The sequence below is a fragment of the Colius striatus genome, chromosome 6 (genome assembly GCF_028858725.1).
Source record: "Colius striatus isolate bColStr4 chromosome 6, bColStr4.1.hap1, whole genome shotgun sequence".
Taxonomy (NCBI): Eukaryota; Metazoa; Chordata; class Aves; order Coliiformes; family Coliidae; genus Colius; species Colius striatus.
Genome location: NC_084764.1, coordinates 11,267,584 through 11,290,429, shown reverse-complemented (window position 1 = coordinate 11,290,429; position 22,846 = coordinate 11,267,584). Strand labels below are relative to the sequence as shown.

The 22,846-nt window shown below is 35.9% G+C and overlaps 1 protein-coding gene across 3 annotated transcripts in view; it reads left to right on the top strand.

Moving 5' to 3' along the window:
* Positions 1-22,846, top strand: part of GPHN (gephyrin) — a 303,175-nt gene that overhangs the window by 212,010 nt on the left and 68,319 nt on the right. The window contains exon 9 of one of the 3 annotated variants that reach the window (XM_061998239.1): positions 7,472-7,528. The exons of the other annotated variants lie outside the window; for them this stretch is intronic. Coding sequence (XP_061854223.1) covers positions 7,472-7,528 — 57 coding nt within the window. The remainder of the gene's footprint in view (positions 1-7,471; positions 7,529-22,846) is intronic. 3 annotated transcript variants of the gene reach the window in all.

Genomic DNA, 22,846 nt, shown 5'->3' with positions numbered 1-22,846 from the left:
CTGTTCCCGACAGCTTCTGCCATTTGTCCCTCCTCAGGACGGGTGAACTCCACACCAGTCCTCCCTGCGAGTCCGTGGGGTAACTCACACGCATGGCAGCCCTGCACGGGCTGCTCCGACGCGCGCCCATTCCAAAGGCTGCAGCTCCTCTCTGCCTCTCGTGTGGGGCTGCTCTGCGGCGCGCAGGCTCTCCAGCACGGCCTGGGCCATGGCCGTCTCCCCACACAGTCCCTCGCCCGTCCGGGCTCACTCACACGGAGCTGCTGGTGGCTCTCAGTCCTGCCATGGATCTCCATAGGTTGCAGGGGCACAGCTTGCATTCTCGCCACGGCTTGCAGAGGAGTCTCTGGTCTATTGCTTCTCCTTCCTTCCTCCTTCTCTGGCTGAAGGGTCCGCGTGGTCGCCTCCATCTTGTATCACTCTTACACCTCCTGCCTTGCATTCCAAATTCCCGTCCCCTAAATAGTGATGGCAGAGGCGCCAGATTGGCCCAGCCGGTGGGTCTGAACCCAGGAGCCGGGGGAGAGTCCGCAAACTCTTTACCAGGTCTTCACTGCAACCCGCTCCCCCTGTTACTAAGCCAAAAGCTGCTCCTTGCTAAACCAGAACACCTTTCACAGTTGAACTCTTCAGGATGCATAGATATGAGGACATAACAAGTGACAAGAAGCTTTACACGATTTTTCCAAACACAGCCCTGCCTAGTCAAAAGGATAAAGTACAGGATATTACAGATATTTGAGAACAAACCTTAAATGCACTTGTCTTCAAAGACGTTTACTCTTCCCTTTAAAGTCCCACTGGAACGTCTATTTTCAGAAAGATGATCTCTTCTTTGTTACACTGAGCTCAGATGCAAACATCTTTCCCTTAATTTTGCTGCTAAAAGTGGTCAAAGAGAGCAAATGTCTTAGCTTGTTCACTTTATAACCTACCTGTCCCACCATCAGGTCACTTCTAAGTGACTTCATTGATGCGACAGCTTTCACTGTGACCACCAAAGTATCTTTGATAGAAGCTGGCTTAGTGTCTAAGAATGTTTAAAGGACATTGTCCTTTAAAAATATGACCATCCCTATTATAGGCTGCAGCTTTTAGAACTTCAGTTCAGCTTAGGACAACAAAGCACATTCAGAACTAAATTGTCAGTTTGGGAAAAATATATAAAATATTTCAAAACTTCACCACCTATGACTTATCATGTTGGGGATCTTTTTTCCCTTAACTATGAACTTCTTTCCTGTTTGCCGACAGATTTTCAATATATGCAACAAGTGTTTGGTTTTTTAAAAGCTCATCCAGGAGCGTGAGGTGCAAATTCTGCTTTCCTTTGTGAGAAAAGCCAGAGAATAAATGAGGCTGCAGGCTTAGGTGGGGAGCAAAATGTGCCAGCAGCCAGTTAAAAAATGTTCAAAGCTGGCTTAAATGAGAGGATTGAAAGTATTGAAATAAAGTGAAATTGGAGGTAAAGGTTGAGTGGTAGTGGTCTACTGTAGACCAAAGTAGCATTTCTGTCTCCTAAAAGACTACAGAGGGCTTAGAGTGTTTTGGAGAAGAGTAGGAAGTAGCATGGAGGCAAGAGGCAGGAACAGCTTTATTAGGACAGAAGAGGTTATGATAAGGAAGAACTGGGACAAATATAGCCTTGAGTGGATAGAAGGGTTTTGGGAACTTCAACTGTGTGACAGGAAAGTGTGCAACTGAAAGCTCTGAGACAAGGCAGATCTGGGAACCATACTGTAGAACTACGTGTTTGTGTATACATGTCCCCTATATAATAAAATGAAACATAAACTATTCAGGCTTTTTCTCCATCAGTTTGTTGGGAGCAATCCAGTCTTGATAAGCCTTCTGATTGATTACCAGCACTCTTAACAGTCAGTGAGAGCCATTTTGAGTGATTACCATACCATTCCCATGAGGCTGCGTGTGCCTCTGCTGCGGGTAGCTTTTTGGTTTTGTTACTGCGTGTTCATCATCATTTATAATCTCTTCATGTCTTGGGCAACATAAAGCCTATCTATTTTATTAACTGAATAGTGAAAGTAAGGCACCAACTGTCACATATCCAGAGTTGCAATGTAAATTAAATTTAGGATATTTACTAAGAATAGTTGCATAACACACGTTTGTATTTATTGTATTCTGGTTTTCTCTGTGTGTTTTACCTACCAACTTTTAGATTTGATTTCTGACTTGAATTTCACTGAAGTCAATACGTATTTTTAAAGAACTAGGCTGCTACATGTTGGTGTAAAATAACCAGTGTGTTACAAAATCTCCTGCATAAGAACATTATGTGTTATATTTGCCATTATATGAGTTAACAGAGTATTGGTCTAATGATGATATAAATTTAATAAACTCCAAAACTGCAAGAAAATTGCATTACTTTTTGCCACTGATTGGTCCACCTGCATTATGTTTATTCCCTCATCTTCACATGGAACAGTGTGAGTACTAGTGCCCATTAAAAAAAAATTATTCTGGGTAGTGTGAACAAAATTTGTTCTGGTATAATAACTATGTTTTATTTGCATTCCTTAACACTCATGTACATTATCCTTTTATAATTTTACCATTTTCAAGAAGTGCAGAAACCTAATAAAACATTTAATAATATAATAATCCTAATAAAACATTTATGCCATATTGCAGCATAATGCATCAATATGTTTATTGACTGAGAATGTATGTCTTTGTTATAGAAGCTTGTATTCCCTTTGTTTTAAAATATTCCCCATTTATTTAGGAAGCTTCATCTAATTTGTGTTTGTCTGGTCTAAAACTGCAGAACTAAACGTACTTTCAAATGCAAGTCTGTTTTTCATACATGAATGTAGAAGTTATACATAGTACATTTTTTAACTTGAATAGATTTGCTGCAATATTAAAAATATACTAAACTCTTAGTTAGCAGTAGAAACTACTCACTTGATGTAGAGCATTGTTCTTATTAGAGAAGAGACTTGGGGTTGGAATTCAGATTTCTGTATCAGTATTTTCCACTGTTACCAGACAAGTAAGGGTTGTAAAACATACCACCCATATCTGTAGTTCGTTATATAATATTTGGATGTTGGCAGTCACAGTTCTTAGCATCAAATTTGTTGACAAGCAGTATGTAATTAGTTCACTTACTAAAATGACTTCTTGCGAGTCATGGAACTTTTACAGTTCATTCCCTGGTTTTTTGAGTGTCATTGTCCTCCTCTTATTTCCAGTTTGTTGTATACAAGGAACTTTGATGCACACTGGTAAGAATCAGTAAAAGCATTTTCCATCTTCATAAAGTTTAATTTCCTTTAGATTCACCTCACTTATGTGGTCTGGCCAATATATAATTTTTTTTTCCTGGCCAGCTGATTTAAAAATTGTTGCAAATTAGAGTGCACGTAGGAGATATGTTTCTCTGTTAATATGAACTATGTGAGAATTTATATGAGATATTTCAATAGAATTTTTCTGTTATGGAACAGTGTAATAATATGCATAGTATAGCCTTTATGGTTTCTCTTCATCAACTGGACCCTTTCTTCTCTGGTTGAATGTCCTATAATAACTTGAGGACCCAAAAAGATTCTGTTAGTAAGTTACTGATGGCTCCTAAATACCCTTGTAGTTAATATATTGTATTCTTTCAAAGACCTTTCACATGGGGGTTGTTTGGTTATATTATTATTCATATTTAGTTTCTCTTCTGTAAGTCTTTAATATATTTGTCTTCTCAATGAATTTAAGATCATTGTCAGGTTTTTATGCATTTACCTACCTTTTCACTGTACCATAAGACAGCTATTTAAGCTACATTGCACTGGAGAAAAATTTATCCCACTTTTCTTTGTACAAATTTTGCCTCGGCCAATTGGAACAGCCCTTGGGAGAAAAAAAAGAAACAGATTTTGAGTATATTGTAGAATTCTGCTGAAGGAAGAAAAACAAGGTATGGGCATGATATGTACAGTTTTGTTCTAGATTTCCAAAACAGATAATTTCTTTCTTACTATGATGCCCTGCATATTGTGATGAAACAGTAACTGGAAGGAAGTAATGACAGGTAAAATCTGGAAAAACAAAGGAGATCTTCTTTTCTTATAACTTCTAGAAACTTGTGAATGACACTGTTTCACATCCAAAACCCTAAAAAGGAAGAACTTCATAAATATTAACAGTATGTGTAGTCACATTGTCAAATACGATGCACGCAAGTTTCATGATTTAGAATTCAGAAGAGGATATTCATTTTTAATGGCACATCCCTTAAGGCAATTAGTAAAATCAGGGATGCAGATAAACAGGGATGCATTTATTATGGGCTCTGTTAGAAGGCAGAAGATTAATAATGAAACCATATTTGAGACTTCTGCTTAGAAAACATTGTCTGTTCTTTGGTACCTAAGTCTTTCACTGATCTTCTAAAAAGTCCATTAAGCATATTTGAGCTTCTCTTTGCCCACTGTTTGGTTCTAGTTTCCCTGCTTCCTATGTTGTCTTCCACTGGCTTCCTATCTCATTCTACTTCCATTGTAATTCCACCTTTTTCTTCAGATACCACAATAGGGACATCTGTGGCTAGTCTTTAGCTATTAACTCCAACTGTTATTCCCTTGTGAATAAGAAAGGGATGTAAATGTAATGCATTTTTCTTAATTGTTAGTGTATTGTACCCTGCCAGTTTCCTGGAGTGTTCCCTACCAAACATTTTTCTTCCTTCATTACATTGAGTATCTTCATTCTCCTCCTTCAAAATGTTCCAAAACCCTGACATCTTTCAGATAACATTTTGCCAATAACTACTTAGTGTCGCTCCTGCTTCATCTGTTAATCCACACATTGAGCTTATGTTATGGTACTTAAAAAAAAAATCGTTACACTTGAGACAAACAGATTTGGTTTCAATGTCACTGTTGAGGTTCTTCTTATTAGTCTTATGTTTTGCTTAGAAGTATCGTTTTCATTTCACAAATGAAATAGAAAAGAGAAAAATCAGATTACTCATTTCTAGGTCATACAGGTGACTGATGGGCACAGAAATATACCTGCTTTTGATTTAGAACACTTAAATCTTTCATTCTAATCTTAGAATTCTAACTACAAGTGTTCATCGATGATGAGCTTCTTGTGTCTAGATGAGCTTCTGAAAAACAAGGAGTGTATAATCTGTGCCATTTTCTGAAATACTAGTTTATCAGTGAACTTCTAGAACATCATACAGGAGTTGACCAGAGAGAGATAAGGATGTGCCTGGCTTCTGTTCTGTGGCAATTGCCATGAAGAAAAAAAAAGAGAAAATTCTACCATCCTTTGCCTTCTTGGTAATACACCATGTAATTCCCAGAACAGATGTAGCATAACTTCTGCAATACTCTGATTCCTCCTTTGAGAAGTGTCCAAGTTGTGTTCTGCAGGGTTTTTGTAGAAGACACATTATCATGTATATTAACTGTGTTGTGGATGTAAAACAAGAATTAACTGTAGCCTTTCTTCTTGTAATTTGTATTTTCAAGCATTTATGATTTTATTGTTTGCATTGTACATGCTGTGCATATATTCTTCTGAATATTTTGAAGAAAGAAAGAGTAAATAACGTCAGTTATATGCACCTGCAGTATCACCAATCTCATTTCTGATTTAATCCTAAACCTTCAGTACCATTTGAGCAACCACAATACACACATTGGTAAGTAAGAAAAACCTTTTCACTGAAGGGCAATGCATATTGCTGTCATTTACAACTTTTCCCCAAGTTTCTGTCATATGTAGCATTTTTCTTAATGTTGTATTCCATGTCATTATGTGAGATTATCAGGTTTTTTTTCTTATTTCTCTTTCTTCAAAACAAAATTAAATACATTAGTTTTGAAAACAGTTTCATATTAGTAACATGAATTGGGGTTCTACTTGATTATGAACTACTGTCTGCAACTTGTAATAGCTCAGCCAGGATATTTAAGGATCTTTTTTCCCCTCTTGAGGCTTCTTTAATTTCTTTTCTTTTTTTCTTTTTTTAATTAGGAAAGATACAGCAAGTAGGTTACAACTTCATATACTTTAATTGAATCTGTCTTCTAAAGGAGATCTATTTTATTTACTAATTACAGATTTTTTTCTTGGTCAATATACTGTAATTTCTTGAAGTCTCATGAAAATTGTAAAGTGAGTGAGTGTTTCACCTGAGGGTTCAAAACAAATACTATTTTAATGCCTTAAGACCAGAGAAGGAAAGCAACAGTTTACATAAACGTGTCCCATGTATTTTGCTAGTGGACATCCCGTCAGAGCTAAAAATGTAAATTGTTAATATATTAGTTGCATTCTTTTCTTGAGAATGAGTGCAAGGAAAACATTCAGCTGACTATGTTTTGAATATGAATTTCTCCATTTTGCATGGGTCAAGAAAAATCTCTAATGTGTACTTTTGCTAGTGTGCTCCAGAGAGCATAAAGCATAGTTTTAAATTCCATGGTTCATTCGGTCTTTGGCTTCCTTCCTGAGATTTTTGAAAGAAAAGACAGTTAATGTGATTTGCAAGGGTTCACCTCAGTTGTGTGGGACTTTGCATAACATAAGCTGTGAAACAACCATCGGATAATAAAAACTTTGAATTTAGTCTTGACTCAGACTGGAGGGATATCCCTAAAGTTATTTTTATTTTTGTTGTCTTCTCTACTTCAAATGACATGACACAATTTTAATTTATCAGTAAAAGAGGTTTATTTTCTGGATTCAGCAATTCTGATAAGAAATATGTCTGTAAATGTTTTATTTTACATGCTTTTACCAAAACAAAGCCTTTTTAGCAGCTACCTTATTTGTTTCTTCCATTCTCTGCATCATCTAGAAAAAATCATATATACTCAAGAAAACGTAATCAGGTAGGAGATGTTGGGGGAGAGGTTATATACATGGTATGTTTAAAACAAAAATCTAGTGTTGGTCTGGCATTAAAATTTTCTGGTTGGGCAGCATAATTTTTAACTGGGAATCTCGATAGCAGTGGCTAAAATCTCTAGGCCTGGGTCAATAGGAATATGTATTGCATTCTGTCAGGTATCCATTGTGATACTTGCCAGGCCAGATACTCCCAGTTGTAGCATACTATGACCATGTGATTTGTAGAAGGTATAGGGTGTTTTTTTCTTCAGTTAGAGTTTTAGGACTTCATGATTATTCATATCCAAATCAGATAAGTAATATGTATTCTTTTAAAAATGTTAGTGAATTCAGCATGCAACATATGTGCCAGATTGGTAATATATTGAAATAAAAATGATCAACAAAGCACGTGTAAAATGCCATGATAAAGCATCATTTATTCCAGAAAATAGAGTCTGTGTCTTTGTCCTCTAGAGGTGTCTCAGAGAGTCAAATTGATGTCTTGCATGTACTGCTAACTGATTGTGTGGAAATTTTTTTAAGTTCACTTTTTCTTTATTCTTCTGTCTTTTTTACCCATCTTCCCCCATTGTAGCAAATTAGACGGCCGGATGAAAGCAAAGGAGTTGCTAGTAGAGTTGGATCCCTCAAAGTAAATATGTTTCTAACATTTATTTTGCAAGTTTTCTTCTATAGCCTACACTTTTCCTTTTGAAGGGGGAGGTGAGGGGAGGGAGGGAAGGGGCTTTTCCATTTCTCACCATCCCATAATTTTTATTTCAGTATTCTTATTGCTGTTGGGTCACATTTTGTTTGTTTCTGTGCTACACATAGAACAACCTACTGAAGGCAGACTGCTAGTTAGTTAGCTTTGAATCTCACCACAAATAAGAGGTAGTAATGACTTTCTTGAAGTGCCTGTAATTTGGTGATCATGATTAAACCACTTCTCCGATCTGTGTTGTTCATTGTCTCTTTAGCTGTCTGTTACATGGAGAAGTGACTTATCTTCAGATTACTGGTTCCCATCTTAAAATATAATTAAACTTTTATAGTGCTCACAGTTTTTGCATTTGATTCTTCATAAGGCCATTACAAGGAAGTTGAATATTTCATGTATATCTAGCCTTTAAAACAGAAACCAAAACTGAGTAAATAAAGAGTAAATGAGACACATTCATGTGAGGTTTATAAGAGTGAATCCACTGTTTTCCTAATAATTAGTTCCATCTGCTTTTTTTGTATTTGTATGGACATACTTAACAGGCAGATACCTATATCAGTACCCACTCTGCATAGTGTTTCACCGTAATAAATGGTTTAAAACATAGGATGTAATCCATACCAAGATGCTGATCATGTGCAGTCCAAGCCATTCTGTTAAAGTTTCATCTCAACAATTACCTCTTTTTCAGACATCCAATTTTTCACTTTTTTCCACTTTACTTCCTTTTAGTACTTTCTTAAGTGCTAATTATTTTCATTTTTCTTATGCACTCTCTTTGCCTTTCCTGCTTCCATGATTTTTGATCTTTTGTTTTGGTTTTGTATGTATTGCCTTTGTTCCAGGACAAGCCATCCTCTCTGTTCTATAATACTGTTCTACAGCTGCTCTCTGCGAAACTTACTTTACTGAGCATAAAGAAAGGGAGGAGAAGTATAAATTACACACCTCTTTCCAGTAATGCCACCATTTAAATTGATCGTAGTGTAGAAAATGAAGCCAATTACTGTTTGTTTATACAAGTTATAGCTAGAGGCATCTGTAGCATTCCTCACTGTCTGTGAGGCTTTATCTTTTCATCTTGTGTTTTGGGAAGAGGTTTTTAGTTACACTGTAGATCAGAAGAGGCACAGAAGAGGTACATAAATGAGGCACTGTTTCAGTGGGAGACATTCAAGACCACTGAACCCACATGGAGGAAAATTCAGGACAGCTACAGTTTCTATGCTGCTTTTGAAGACTGTGGAATTGTGACCTATGTGTTTTAATGGGTCACGACAGACAAGTCTAGATGCATAATGCATGTGCATGTGCAGAAGATGCAGCTTATTTAGGTGGTGGGCTACACCTATTTTTTTTTTTATGGACACCCACTAACACCTAATATAGTATTATATTTCTTTATCTGATGGCCCAGGATTTAATTTCACAACTCAAAATACATATTTAGACAAAAAGTCTTACAAAAATCAGTAAATCCTAATTGAGGTTACCAAACATAAAAATTTACCTGTAAAAAGTTATTTATGATGGAAATAAATCCTAGAATGCAGCGTTATCAATAAACAAGCAAATAAATACATGAGCAGTGTAGCAGAGATTCATTAGCTTTTCCTATACTGAAAAAAAAGCCACATTAATCAATACCTCGTTTCCACATTCGAAGTTTAATGAGATTGTATGTCTGTGTTGTTCAAAGCGCTTTGATGTCTTGAAATACTCTACCAGAGTCAATGAGAAATGTGTTATGCTGTGATTTCTTTAAAAAACAAACAAAACAAAACACAAAAACAAAGAATAAAAGAAAAAAAAAACCACATGAAAAGAGAACAGGTTGCTTTTTCAGTTCATTTTCTAATATTTACATGTAGCTCCATCTAAAGCTGGAGGAGCTCTGAGATCTCCTAGAAGGCAATGTCAAAGGATGATCTCTGAGTAAATGCATGATTTCACTCAGTGATCTGTTTTATTTTAAAACATCCACTGGCTGGTAACACCAAATCTGATTGGTTTGTCCTCTCATCCCCATCTTTTTTCTTTCTCTCTCCCTTTATCCCTTTGTGTTTTCTTTCTTTTCTAGTTGGGGTTTCATTTTAATGTGTGTGAGAAACCTGACATAATTGACAGGACTAAAAGAATGTCCTACTATATTTTAATGAATGTTGATCAAAATGCTTGACTTTACAGCCTCTAAAAAGAAATCTCTTTCCAAAATTGAAGTTCCACATCAGAAATTTTCATGAATATTACACTTAGCAGAAAATAAAACATATATCCTTAATTTCAAGGATTAAAATATCTTCTGCCAGTGATTGAAAGCCTTACCTGAACTGAAAACTATGGCTGATATAAGGTAACCCAAAAGCATATAAGTTCACATGTACATATGTCTTTGCCTTTTTGAGTCTCTATTTTATGTCACAAAAGAGGTTAATATTCAGTTGAATGCCAGCTGTGCAAATTTTGTTGCTGTTTTTTTTTAGCAGACTAATCTCCAGCGTATTTCTTATGTGTTAGGTTTGTTCTTTAATGCAAAACAAATTGTGTAAAAAGTATTAAGATCTAGTATATCAGTCATGACACCTGTTTTTCACAGAGATGAGCAAGTCAAGTCTGATATACAGACAGCAGAATCCTCATGTTCAGTAATTCACCCCATAAATTAAGGTCAGCTTTTCAGCAGTTGTACGTAAGTGAGTTTAAGTTGCGTAACTTAATATATTGTGAAAATCAGGAAAAAAGAGACAATTCTGAGCGTAGTAGATGCATAAGTCAGTAACTGTTTTTCCCTTTGCACATACATCCACTGAAGACTCTCAAAATACTTTCTTTAGATTCATGTTCGGTTTGTGTCTTCCATACTCTATGACTGTTGTCATTCTCAGCACTGTCATTCTTATGCATAATCCACTATCGTTATATAGGGCAAGATAATTTTGATAATGAAAATTATTTGATAATTTTAACCCCTTTTGGATGCTTTTGCAAATCCAACTGTTTATCTGACATAAATTTAATTTCTGGTTATTGTCAAATAAAAGTCCCTGAACTTACAATCTTTTGCAGGTCAAATACAAGGAAATCAAGCTGCTAATATATTGCAGCTTTCTGTAACATAAATGTGATTACAGGAGTGTATCTTTTCCCTGGCAGATCTTTAAGAAACTAATTTTTGGGAGTATGAATTGTGTGATATTTTACATAGCTCAAATTTATTAGCTACAATCAAGACAAAGCAAGTTCCTTTATTTTAAACTCGTCATTCTTAAATTCATGGTTTAGTACTAGTGAATAAGTCCAAAAAAATCTATGTCATGAAACACTGTGCTACAAAAAAGAAGTGTTCTGATCACACATGATTTCACAGAATGTCAGATGGGGAAAAGATTCTGATTAAAAGCTGTGACCACATTAGCCATGATGAATTAGTTGTCATAAAATTCTCCCATTCCTATGTGCTATTTTTTTATATCATGGCCATACCCTACACAATGTAAGTGAGAAAGTGAGATTGAGAACTAAAAATTGTCCATCATATTCTGCATATGCTCTTGAAGTTTCTTAAAACAAGCAGGGCACATTGCAAGTACAATAACATATAACTGAAATCTGCTGCTTTATCACTGCTTCTCAGAATCACATTGTATTAATGAATGTTTTAGATCAGGCAGCATTTTAAAAGGCAGTATACAAATGACAGATCAAAGAAAAGAACAAATCCTTACTAAATAGTGGGCAATTGGAAAGAAAATAATGACAGATCTGTTAATAGTTCATCTTTGAAATAGTTTCCATCTCTTCCATACTGCTTTTGGAATTGTTCTTTTTCAGATGTACATTGTTAATACTCCTACAATGTGGCAAATGTATCGAATGATGTGGAAGGGGGAGCATGTAGTATCTGGTAGCCAGCCCCATGAGTGAAAATTAAATGCTATTGCACAATTGTATATGCTATTAAGGTGGAAACTTTGTTCCAGAATGAATTGCAAAGGCATACTTTCCAGATTACATTCAAAGGCCATTGGAAATATGTAGGAAACATTGGAATTCTGCAGAATATGCCAGATTCCACCAAAAGTTTAGAAAGCCTGTTAGATAGTGAAATTAATATGACTCTGAAAACATGCATCAAAATTGAGTTAATGAAGCAGTTTCGGGGGGTTGAGTAGTTTTAATTTCAAAACATTACTTTTAATATCAGCAGTAATGCATAACCATATACAACAAAAGTTACCCTGGCCTGAGATTTTTTTTTCCATTTCTTCTTGAGATCTTCATTCTTGATGCTATTCCAGTACTTTCCCTGGCTTAATTCTTTGACCTTTACTAGAGACTGGTATTTGAAGCTGAATTTAAATATAGTTTAGAAAAGTTAGCATTCTATCACTTGGACATGTTGGCATTCCCATACTGTTCAAATTAATGTAGCAGTAGCAAAAATGGTTTATTAGATACTGAGATGATTAATAGCGAAACAGCTGACTGGTTTGTATTTCAGAACTCATAATACTTGCTAAAATGGACACCTTCCTGAAAGCATGGAGTTCAGCTGAAATCCAACAGAACAATACTGCTTCAATCTGTGTTTTGAATATTTATTTTAATTATGCAGGCTAAGAATTTTAAATGCAAATTTAAATTCTGCAGAAAATTATTATGGAAAGCTCTCAGGAAAAAAAAAAAAAAAGAAAGAAACCATATCTAACTGTAGAAGTTCTACACAAAGTTAACAAGTAATATGCCAAAGAATTTTTTGTGTAGCTTTAGACCAGCATGGTTCCAAATCAAAGATTCTGGTTTTGTTCAAGAAAAATTTCCCAGAATTGATAGCAGAGGCCGAATATTGGATTTTAATTTTTCATACAGAGCTGTGTCTCGCAGAGATACGTGCATGCAATGTCTGTCTTACTTGAAGTACTTGCCTTCTTTTATTGTGTTCAAAGATTACATTTATGGGGCTCTTATTCCTGGTCTTAATATTCTGTTATTAAAGATCTGAGTCAAGACAGAAGGGCCCTCAAAGTAAGAAGAAATTTCTCTTGCAGCCTTTGAACCAGATTCTCAGTTGATGTAAATAAATAATTTAAAAATCATTCTCACGGTGGAGAATTTCCATGACTGGCAACATGGTCCCTTAATTTAATGTTCACAGGGAAAAAGAGCCCAACAGCTCAAATGTTAGCACATTAAGTTCAGCTCTTGTAATATGTAGGGCTTGGCAAGTAGCATAGAAAATGAGAGCTGCCCTCTCTCTCAACCTGGAAGCAATCACAGAATCACAGAATGGTAGGAGTTGGAAGGGACCTCTAAAGATCATCTAATCCCACCCCCCTGCTAAAGCAGGTCTACCTAGACTAGGTCATACAGGAACACATCCCAGGCAGGTTTTGAAAACCTCCAGAGAAGAAGAAAAAAACTTCGAGAGAAGGAGTAAATGTTCACTGGAGTTCATATTTGACAAATTCTAAGCAGAGTAAGCGATAGATTGCAGAATAATCAGAGGAGGTTGGAAAAGTATTGGCATTTAATTTTAATAATACAGAAGCAATATACTTACAAAGAGTTATAATAAGGCAGATGCTCAAAAATGGAGACTAGTTATCAAGAAAGTAATGACATAGAAACCATCAGGAAATTTTATATGTGCAGAAGATTAAACAGTCACATTTTGTGAGCCCATTGAAAACCGAATCACTGTGCAGAAGTATGATATGAGCATAATCCTTTTCTCAAGAACATTAAATTATTTTGAGACTAGAACACTTCAGCATACCTTCAATTTCATCATTATGAGAAAATTATATAGGTAAATTGAGAGTCTATAAATGTAGGAATTAGAAAATAATAATTTGGAGTCATTGAGATTAAGAGATTAAGAAAAACTGCATATGTGAGCATAGGGAGAATAAAATATACATATATATATTATTGAAGGGATTATTACTATTTGTTTACATACAACTGGAACTATTAAAAAGAAAATACAAAATGATTTAAAGTGATTACTCATAGGAATGAGATTGACATTAAATGATATGTTTAGCCTAGATATTAATGAAAATATGGATAATTAGATAACAGGATAATTTGACAAGGAAAGTAACAGTATTCCACTTATAGTAATTGTCTACTAGACCATTAAAGAAGTACACAAGTGTCAGCATACAACTTATAAGGCAGGGTGAGGAGTGGACAAGATGAGCAAGTGTAATTTCAAACCTCCTCATCTGTTGCTGGTTCTGTTTATGTAGTTGCTAACACTTTAAAAACTGCTGTTGTGATGTTTCATGCTGTTACAGCATTCTTTGGACCCTCACATGTAAAATGGAAGCTAATGGCTCTTCTTTTTCTGTGCTGTTGCAAGACAAACCATGGTAACAATGGTTTGACATTAATTATGAGAATCTTCATCCAAAAGTCTTAGGTGAATAGAAAGAAACCCTGTTCAGAGCAAAAGCGCACCTTATCTTTCTTAGAAAGCATTCAAAGCAATGTCTGGGGTTTGTTTTGCAAAAGACACTGTTTAAGTATAACATTTGATTTCTAAAAACTGCGTTTTCTGCCCTTTGCATTTGTCGAAAGGAACCTTCTGTTTTTTATGTAATCCTTCTGCAAATCATCTCACTATAGGAATGCACTTCATCAGATGAAGAAAGTGTTGAGTATATCAACACTTACGATGTTGTGAAGTGTTTCAGGTTTCCTTGGTTATCTATAAGAGCAAACAAAATAATGCCAGAAAGGAACAAAATTTTCAATCGAGAAAGAACAACCGTACAAAAGTATGTAATGGAGACATAAATGAACAAAGACAAATGTGAATGTAACATTTTCCTGGAATTGACATTTTATATTTTGATGAATTATGAAATACACATCTGAGATTGAAGAATATTCATGACAGACTTTTTCTGAGTACTGTGTTCTCTACTCAGTCCACCATAACACCTGAGTCAGCAAGTGGCCACTAGTAATTCATGTGGAAATTTTTGTTGCTTTCTGTATGACAAATGTATCGAAACTGCTGTACAGATACTGATTTTATTGAAGTCTAAGGACGTTGTGCTGAGGCATCTGTTAATTTCTTTTTCCACTCCTAGGAAAAAAAGCAAGAGGAAATTTTTATTGCATTCATACAAACCATGTCATTTTAAAATTTTATTTAATAGGCTGCTTTTACTATTTCTTCACAGCCAATTGTCATCAGATCATTACTAATCTAACAAAAGTTAATGTAAAAAAAAAAACCAAAATCCCCTCAGACTACCCTTTATAATTGAAAGATGAATTTTTTTTTCAACAAAAGAAAGCGTTTTCAGCTTTGTTAGGAAAAGATATCCTGTAAATAACTGGAGAATCCCTTTTTAGTACTTGAGTTATGTCTGAGTGATTAATAGTACGGAAAATCGATATCTTGTATAAATAAAGTATTTCTTAAGCAATCAGTAAAACTGTAGTGTCACCAGTTAACTGCTGAAAGGTTAAACAGAGAACTTTATGTTTCTCAGGGACATACTCTGCAGATTTCTACTGACCTATTTCTGGCCACAAGTCATTTAACTTTGCAAATTATTCTGGGTTTTGGGATAGCAAGATTGAAGAAAAACCTCCATTGTCAAAATTCTGAGCATATGAAAACAAAGTTAGACAGGGAAGAGTAGATCCTCTGTTTTCACATTGTCCCCATTGCACCTAGAATAAAGCTAATATATTTCAGTGAAAAAATTTGGTAAAGCTTCATCCTGGAATACCTTAAGTATAATGTTGTCAGTTATTCAGAGCAGGAAGGATTGATGGTTGTTTCCAGGTTCATCAATTTAATTATTTTACAAATACAGTACTTTTTTTTCCCCCTTTTAAGAAGCTTCCACCTTAAGAGGCATAAATTTACAATTTCTGAAATAGCTGGTCATAGAAACTTAATGAACTGCCTGCTACTATATCAGTGCTGGAACCACCTATACAGAAAACCTTCTGAGACCCTTACTGTGCCACCATTTCGTTTTTAACAATGTTTTCTTTTCCCCACTGCACAACCAGGCTCGGCTCCCTTCGTGCTCATCCACCTATAGTGTTTCTGAGGTATACTTTGCACGTATTCTCTCACACAGTTGACCTGCTCGCCCATCACACTTTTTTGGTTTAATTTACTTTTTTCTTTTTTTGCATTGCACTGTGCACAAGTGGGGAAAAATCAACTGGGGGGGCAGATTTTGCATGATCGATCTGCAACCATGTTCAGCGTGGTTTTAAAATCACTATGCCAGTCTGGGACCACCGTCTAGCTAGGGAATTGCTGCGTAACATATGAGCATCCTTAGTTATCTCTTACATTAAAATAAAAATAATAAATTTACAGATGTCTAGGCTGCAAAATCCTTCACTGTTTCTTCTCACCCATCTTCAGACAATGAAACTGAAAAGACTCTGTAAAGACGGCCATCACATTATGATTACTAATTACCTATCTAGATACAGGTGATTTTACAATATCTGAAGTTCATTATTAATTTCCAAAGCTGTGGCTTGAGTAACTAACTGCCAAAATGCAAATGATGTTGTAAATATTTCCATGTCAGCTTCATGATATTCTTCTATAATAAGGTATAGTACCATGTTAGGAAGAACTGAAAAGAAAAAATGATTCATTTGTACTTAGTATGGGGAAAAAAAGAGAAAGATGTTAAACTAGAGTTCACAGCATCATGCCATAAAAACAGGTTTTATAAAATACTGTCAAATTAATGCCATGATACAGGCTTCAGCATATCATTATAATTGATTGATGGATGATCATCAAAAAGGTGGACTTGAGGTTTTGTGCAATACTTAATCAATCTTAAGCACGTACAATTATTTATTCTGTACTTTAAAAGAATCCCTTAAAGACAAGATCTCAAAAAAAGATGCTGTATCTCACTCTGGGACAATTTCTAGACCTGATGTGAATGTTCTGTTAATGAACATCATACGAAGTGCAAACATAAGGAGCTCATCTACTTGATCACATTGCTCTAAGCAGGAGGAACTGTATGTAAGCAATACCTTGCTTGTGTGTGTCTAATTTGTTGTCAAAAGCTTCAGCTTCTCAAGCAATCATTCCTGTCACTTCCCAGTCCTTAATAATAAAAAAGTTTTTTCTAGTTTCAATGTATGAACAGGAAAACGTTCCAATACAAAAGTTCTCCAGAAGAAAGATGCTTACTAGTTTTTCTGTCATAGATAAATAGCTGCTATCTGGCTCCACCAGGAGACAAGTTATTTTAAAGATAATAAAGTATGTGTTCTTAAAAGCACCTGATACATATTCTTCAGTTTGTTATGCTTATTACTGTATTATATGAAAGCCTCTCAACTTTTATCACAATTATCATCACAACACCAATATGCAATAAGTAAGTAATACTATACTGATACACATACAAGGACACTAAAGCTAATACAAGAGCAAGAAATTTAACTTTAGTCCTTACAAGTGTAAGACAAATGCCATCCTCACTCAAACAGCTGTTCTTCCGAATCACCTGTATGAAATTAAGAAAAAGCACTGGATCCACAGACCACTGTGTAAATAAGTAAATAAGCCACTTTCAAGGAAACTGGTCTCTTTTTGCTTTGCCTGCAACTTTAACCATTTGTCCTTACCATGCTCTGGACGGATCACGCTCTCTTGGAAAGAAATACCAACCAAGGTATTGTGACAGGTTACTGGGCAAAATGTATAGGTCTCGTGCATGATCAGATTCCAAAAACCACTCTACCCTCTCCAAAACTACCAGTTAGTGATGTTGGAATAGTTAGAGTCCACTGCAACCGAAAAAGAAAATGCATGAAAACTTAGTGAACAATGTCCACAATGGATGGCATTGTGAATTGCAGTAAAGAGCCTGCTAGCTGAAGTACGAGCATGGTACTCTGAGACTATACAAGCTATTTGTCTGTTATACTTTGTTATATCTAAAGTATGGATAGCCTGGCTGCTTGGTGAACCTGATCTTGTGATGCAGTTAAAACATTTCTAGCTGACCAGAATTTCATGCTCATGAAACGTACAGTGCAAGACCTAGAGTGCCCTCTTTTTAACTGCAAACTGAAGGTATAAAAAACCTTATGGATACATCCCTCTCTGGTAGCATGGTAGCATCCTGTGTGAATGTCTAGAATGAGGTGCTGTCTTTGGTTCAATTCAGTTAAATCAAAGTGAGTTTCTTTTACAAGTGATTCTTTTGTGGAAAGAGAAGTAGAGGTTTAATGCTTTTAAATGGTTTCATGGTAAAATGTAAAGTAATATTCTCTTTGAATTTCACAATAAGCAAATGTCATGGTTTGACATGACAGCCGTTTTTGGTAATGGGGAAGGGGCTGTAAAGATGGCTCCTCTAAGAAGTTGCTTGAAACTCTCCCCAGCTCTGAGCCAAACCCACTTCTGGGGCTGAGCCAATTAGACGCCTCCACGATCACCTTTTAAGAAGAAGCTGGAAGAGGAGGCTGCTTCCTATTCTTTCCTTCTTCTGTCCCTTCTTTTCTGGCTGGTGGTGGTGCAAGGAGTGGGAAGAGAGAGAGAAGCAACCGTGCAGACTCCAAGGTCAGTGAGGGAAGAGAGGAGGAGGTGTGCTGGAGCAGAGACTCCCCTGCATTCTATAGAAAGGACTGGTGAAGCAGTGATTTCTTTGCATTTTATTAAAGACCCTGCATCAGGGGCTGTGACTTCATTAAAGACCCCATGCCAGGGGCAATAACTATGGCCAGAGGAGGCTGTGTCCCATGTGAGGGACCTCATATGCACAGAAGCTGTAGCTGTGGGGAAGAACCCACATCAAAGAAGCTCATTAAAATTATACCCAGCAGAGGCCTTGTCCCATGGGAGGGACACTGTATCTGCAGAAGCTGAAACTGTGGGGAAGAACCATGCCAGAGATATTCATTATGCTGAAGCCGTAGCTGCTGGGAAGAATCCACACCAGGGAAGTTCATTCAGGACTGTGTTCCATGGGAGGGACTTCATATTGGAGCAGGGGAAGAATGTGAGTTGTTCTCTGATAAGAGAGAAGCCACAGAGCCCATCTGTGAGAGACTGACCACATTCCTCATTCCCTACCCCTCTGCCATTGTGAGGGGGAGGACGTAGAGATATCAGGAGCAGTGAGCTGGGCCCAGGAAGAAAGGAGGGATGGGGGAGGGAGACCTTAAAGTGCTGGCTGTAATTTTCTCATCATCCTACTCCCTTTTTGCTTTTTGCTCTGTTCTGTTTCTTGTAGGTAGTAGAATAAACTTTCAGTACTTTCCTCTCTAAGTCGAGTACTGGAGTCTGTTTTGCCTGGAACTGGAATTGGCAGCAAGCCCTCCCTGCCCTTGTCTCAATCCACAACATCCTTGGTTATCTTTTTCCTCCCATTTTGCTGGGGCCTCTGCCATCATAACAAGAGTGGGGGTGAATGGGGGGCACCAAGCAAGAGACTGTTGTAGTGCTTCTTTGCTAGCTGGGAAAAACCATGATAGCAATAATTTTTTTATCTCTTCAGGAAAACCAGTTAGCTTCATACCTGTAATTTTGGTAATTGTTAAATGATTTTTCTAAGAGTAAAAATACTAATTAGGAATTATGCTGACTTGGCAGTTGTGCAGTATAGTATGTGTAGTAGATGTATCATTTACTTACAATATAGTTGTCATGAAACATGGTAATTTTTTTTTTCAAGAGTAGGAGTTCACTTAAGCTATTAAATCAGATTACCTTCACTTTTTTAGTGCTTTTTTAGTACTTTTTTAGAAGTACTCCAACTCGTATCTTGAAAATACCATTCAAAATGTAAAACTAAAGGATTGACCAGTGAAAGCCCATGGTCTCATAATTTATAAAATTACATTTAAGTAGTATTACACAGCTTCCCCATTTTTTACCTTTAGTTGTATCTCAGACTTTTTATTACCAGCATTGGTCTCCCTCTCTTTCTGTCGTTTTTCTCTGGCTTTTACATGTGCTGTTTGTTTGGCTGAAAATGTAATGAGGGAAACCTACCGATCTGCTTGTTGAAAGTGTAATGGCAGCAAAATGTTTACTGCAGTGCTATCCCTTCTTTCTTAGGAAGAAAAATAATAAGTTTTTCAAACAGGGAGACAATCAAATCTGTAGCTTGTCATATATTTTATTTAGCCTCATTGAGTGGTTAGAACATGACACCTTGTGTTGTGAAAAATCTGAAGATTTTTACATACATTTTCTCTCCCACAAAATATATTATTTCCATTAAAACAGTTCTGGAATATTTATTGTCTGCATACTGATTGATGGGTTTCAGTTGTATATTTAGCATTGTTAATAAAACAACAGAGACTTGTATTATCTTACCTGATAATATACGAACAGAGGGACCAGTACAAGGAATTAAGTATCATCAGTATTCAAGAGGAAATACTGTTTCCTGCAACAGGTCATTGAATTGCAAAGGCTGCTCAGAGACTGTAGGGAGATTTTTAAGTGTTGTAGGTTAGAGTATTCTATACAGTATACATTGCAAAGTGTTGTAAATAACTAGCTCTTGTTCTTTTAGTGTTTATTTTTTCAGACAGTACTGAAAGAATAAGCACTGCCACTCTAACTTTTAGGTGTTCACCAGCAGCATAGAACCTAGATTTCCATTTTAGGTACAGGCTGTTAAGTTCACTCTTGATAACTGTTGTAAATCTACACTACATAGAATCATAGAATCATTGTGGCTGGAAGAGACCTTTAAGACCATTGAGTCCGGCCTTTGTCCCAGCCCTATCAACCACTAGACCATTTCCTTAAGTGCAACATCCAACTGTCTCTTAAACATCTCCAGGGACAGTGACTCCACCACCTCCCTGGGCAGCCCGTTCCAATGTCTGACAACCCTTTCAGTAAAGAAATTCCTCCTAATATCCAGCCTGAACCTCCCCTGGTTCAACTTGATGCTGTTTCCTCTTTTTCTATTGCCTGTTACTAGGGAAAACAGACTGACCCTCTTCTTGTCAGGTAGTTGTAGAGAGTGATAAAGTCTCCCTTGAGGCTTCTTTTCTCCAGGCTAAACAGCTGTTTCTCATACAAGACATGCTCCAAATCCTTTACTAGCTTGGTAGCCCACCTCTGTATCTTCTCCAGCACCTCAATGTCATTCTTGTAGAGAGGAGCCCAAATGATTTGAGGGTGGATGGACCACTTACATCTTAAAAGCGGAGGGGACTATTTTTGACAGTCAGATTCAAGAGCATCCTTAATGTGTGCACAGTAAGCCCATTATTTTGAATTTACTGCCCACCTGCAAATTCTGCATCCAGGACTTCCAGAAGGCTTTTCTGGCTCCAAGGTGTGCCAGCATCCTTGTGCTGTTTTAAGAATGTGACAATCCCTAATACTTTGTCATCCTTTTTTAAAACAGGGGTTTTTACTCTTTCATCTAAAACATTTCTTTCTAGATGTCTAACCAGTGAGGCAATTACTGCCATTTTTAGTTATTATATATTATGTGTAATATATTAAATACCATATGTAATGTATATTACATACATTATTGTATTGTAACTTCAAACTTTCCATAATTAGTTGTGCAGATAAAAATAGGAAGAATTACATAAACCATGATAATTGAGTGTGAAATTGTGAAATAACTGCGAAGGTCTTCTGTCAATTCTTAGGCACCCCAGAATGCTCTAATGTCAATCTTGTTTTTATAATTATAACAATATTTTAATATAAAGGAAAATCCTAAGTGATATCCATATACAATGTCTGAAACTTGAATTGCATATTGCTAAAGATATGTCTGTAGCACTGTTTTTGAAGATCATTAAAATAACAGCAAGAAAAGTATTACATAATTCCAAGAAATGTAAATAGATTTTAAATACCATAGATGATCTTCAGAATTTCAGGTGTAATGAGTGCATTACATTGTTTAGTTATTGGTAGAATTATTAGCCTGGATTTTCATTTAGTATTTGTGCCCTTGACTTGTATGTTTTTGAAAACATTATGCACAAACTTTTAGAGTGTCATAAAGTTCATGTTTTCTTACATCCATTAACTTTCACTTCTATAATATGAAAATAACCTATAAATAGGGAAAGCACAATCAATCTAACTATATAGTAATTTCTGGAACAGGATTGACTTTTTCTTTGCTTTTTCTCTTTTGTAAACTTTTCAGTCTATATGTCAGGAGATTTAATTTTTTTTCCATATATAGAACTATATATTATATATATATATAGAATATATATTCCTTTACAATCGCAGGGTAATGTATTTGAAGTGAAAAAGGGTTTCAAGAGATTGAAGACCATGACCAAGAGAAGAATCATTCTTAGACAATTAAGGTTATGCCTTGGATAGGGGAGAAAAATGGAGTAAATGTAAGTATTTCCCCTCCATTCTCTGCTTTCAAGCAGACGTCTCACAAATGCAGAATTTGGTTCTTTACATCTAACATAAATATACTGATCCATTGAACAAAAATTATTAGACTAAATTGAGATTGTCTATCTCATTGGCTCATGAATCTCATATGTTTTGGAGAGGTACTCCTTGGAATTTGATATAATGTTTTCCTAAGTTAGCTCTGTTCATTAGGGAATGCTGAATTCTCATATAGTTTATGGACATAGCTTTAATTAACTTGGCAAGTATATCCTTAACAAGATCCTCAAAAGCAGAAAATATCTTGATTAAAAAATATGTCTTTAAGTGCCTGTGATACCTACAGTTCAGAAATCAGTGAACACAACAGAGACAGTAAAAATCCACTAATCATGTGGGGATCATCCAACTATGTTGTTGCGATCTAATCCAGGTTTTCTGCTTTGGGGTTTTTTTGCAGTTGCTAATAGAACAATAATGTTTTGACTAAAATTAGAATTTGTTGATATTTCTCTCTAAAACATGAACAAGAAGTTAAAGTTTTCCATTTAACAGTTGCCATTTAAAACATTTCAGTTTTTTCTATTGCATTTTGCTAGTAATAGTTCTGTTTTACTCTAGGCTGAAGAAAAAGGAATGAATTAAAATTCTTAGTTTTAGGGAAACATGGTTCTGTTAGTACACATGAAAATTTAAGCAAAAATTTATGTAAAAAACTGTGGTCTAGTTTCCATATTCATATAAAATAGCTTTGCTAGTTTTATCTTCATTCTTGTTTTGGGGATTAGTGTCTTCTTCAGCATTCTCTCTGCCATACCAGAATAAAGAACTACTTTTGCTACAAGAACTAGATGTCATATCAAGAA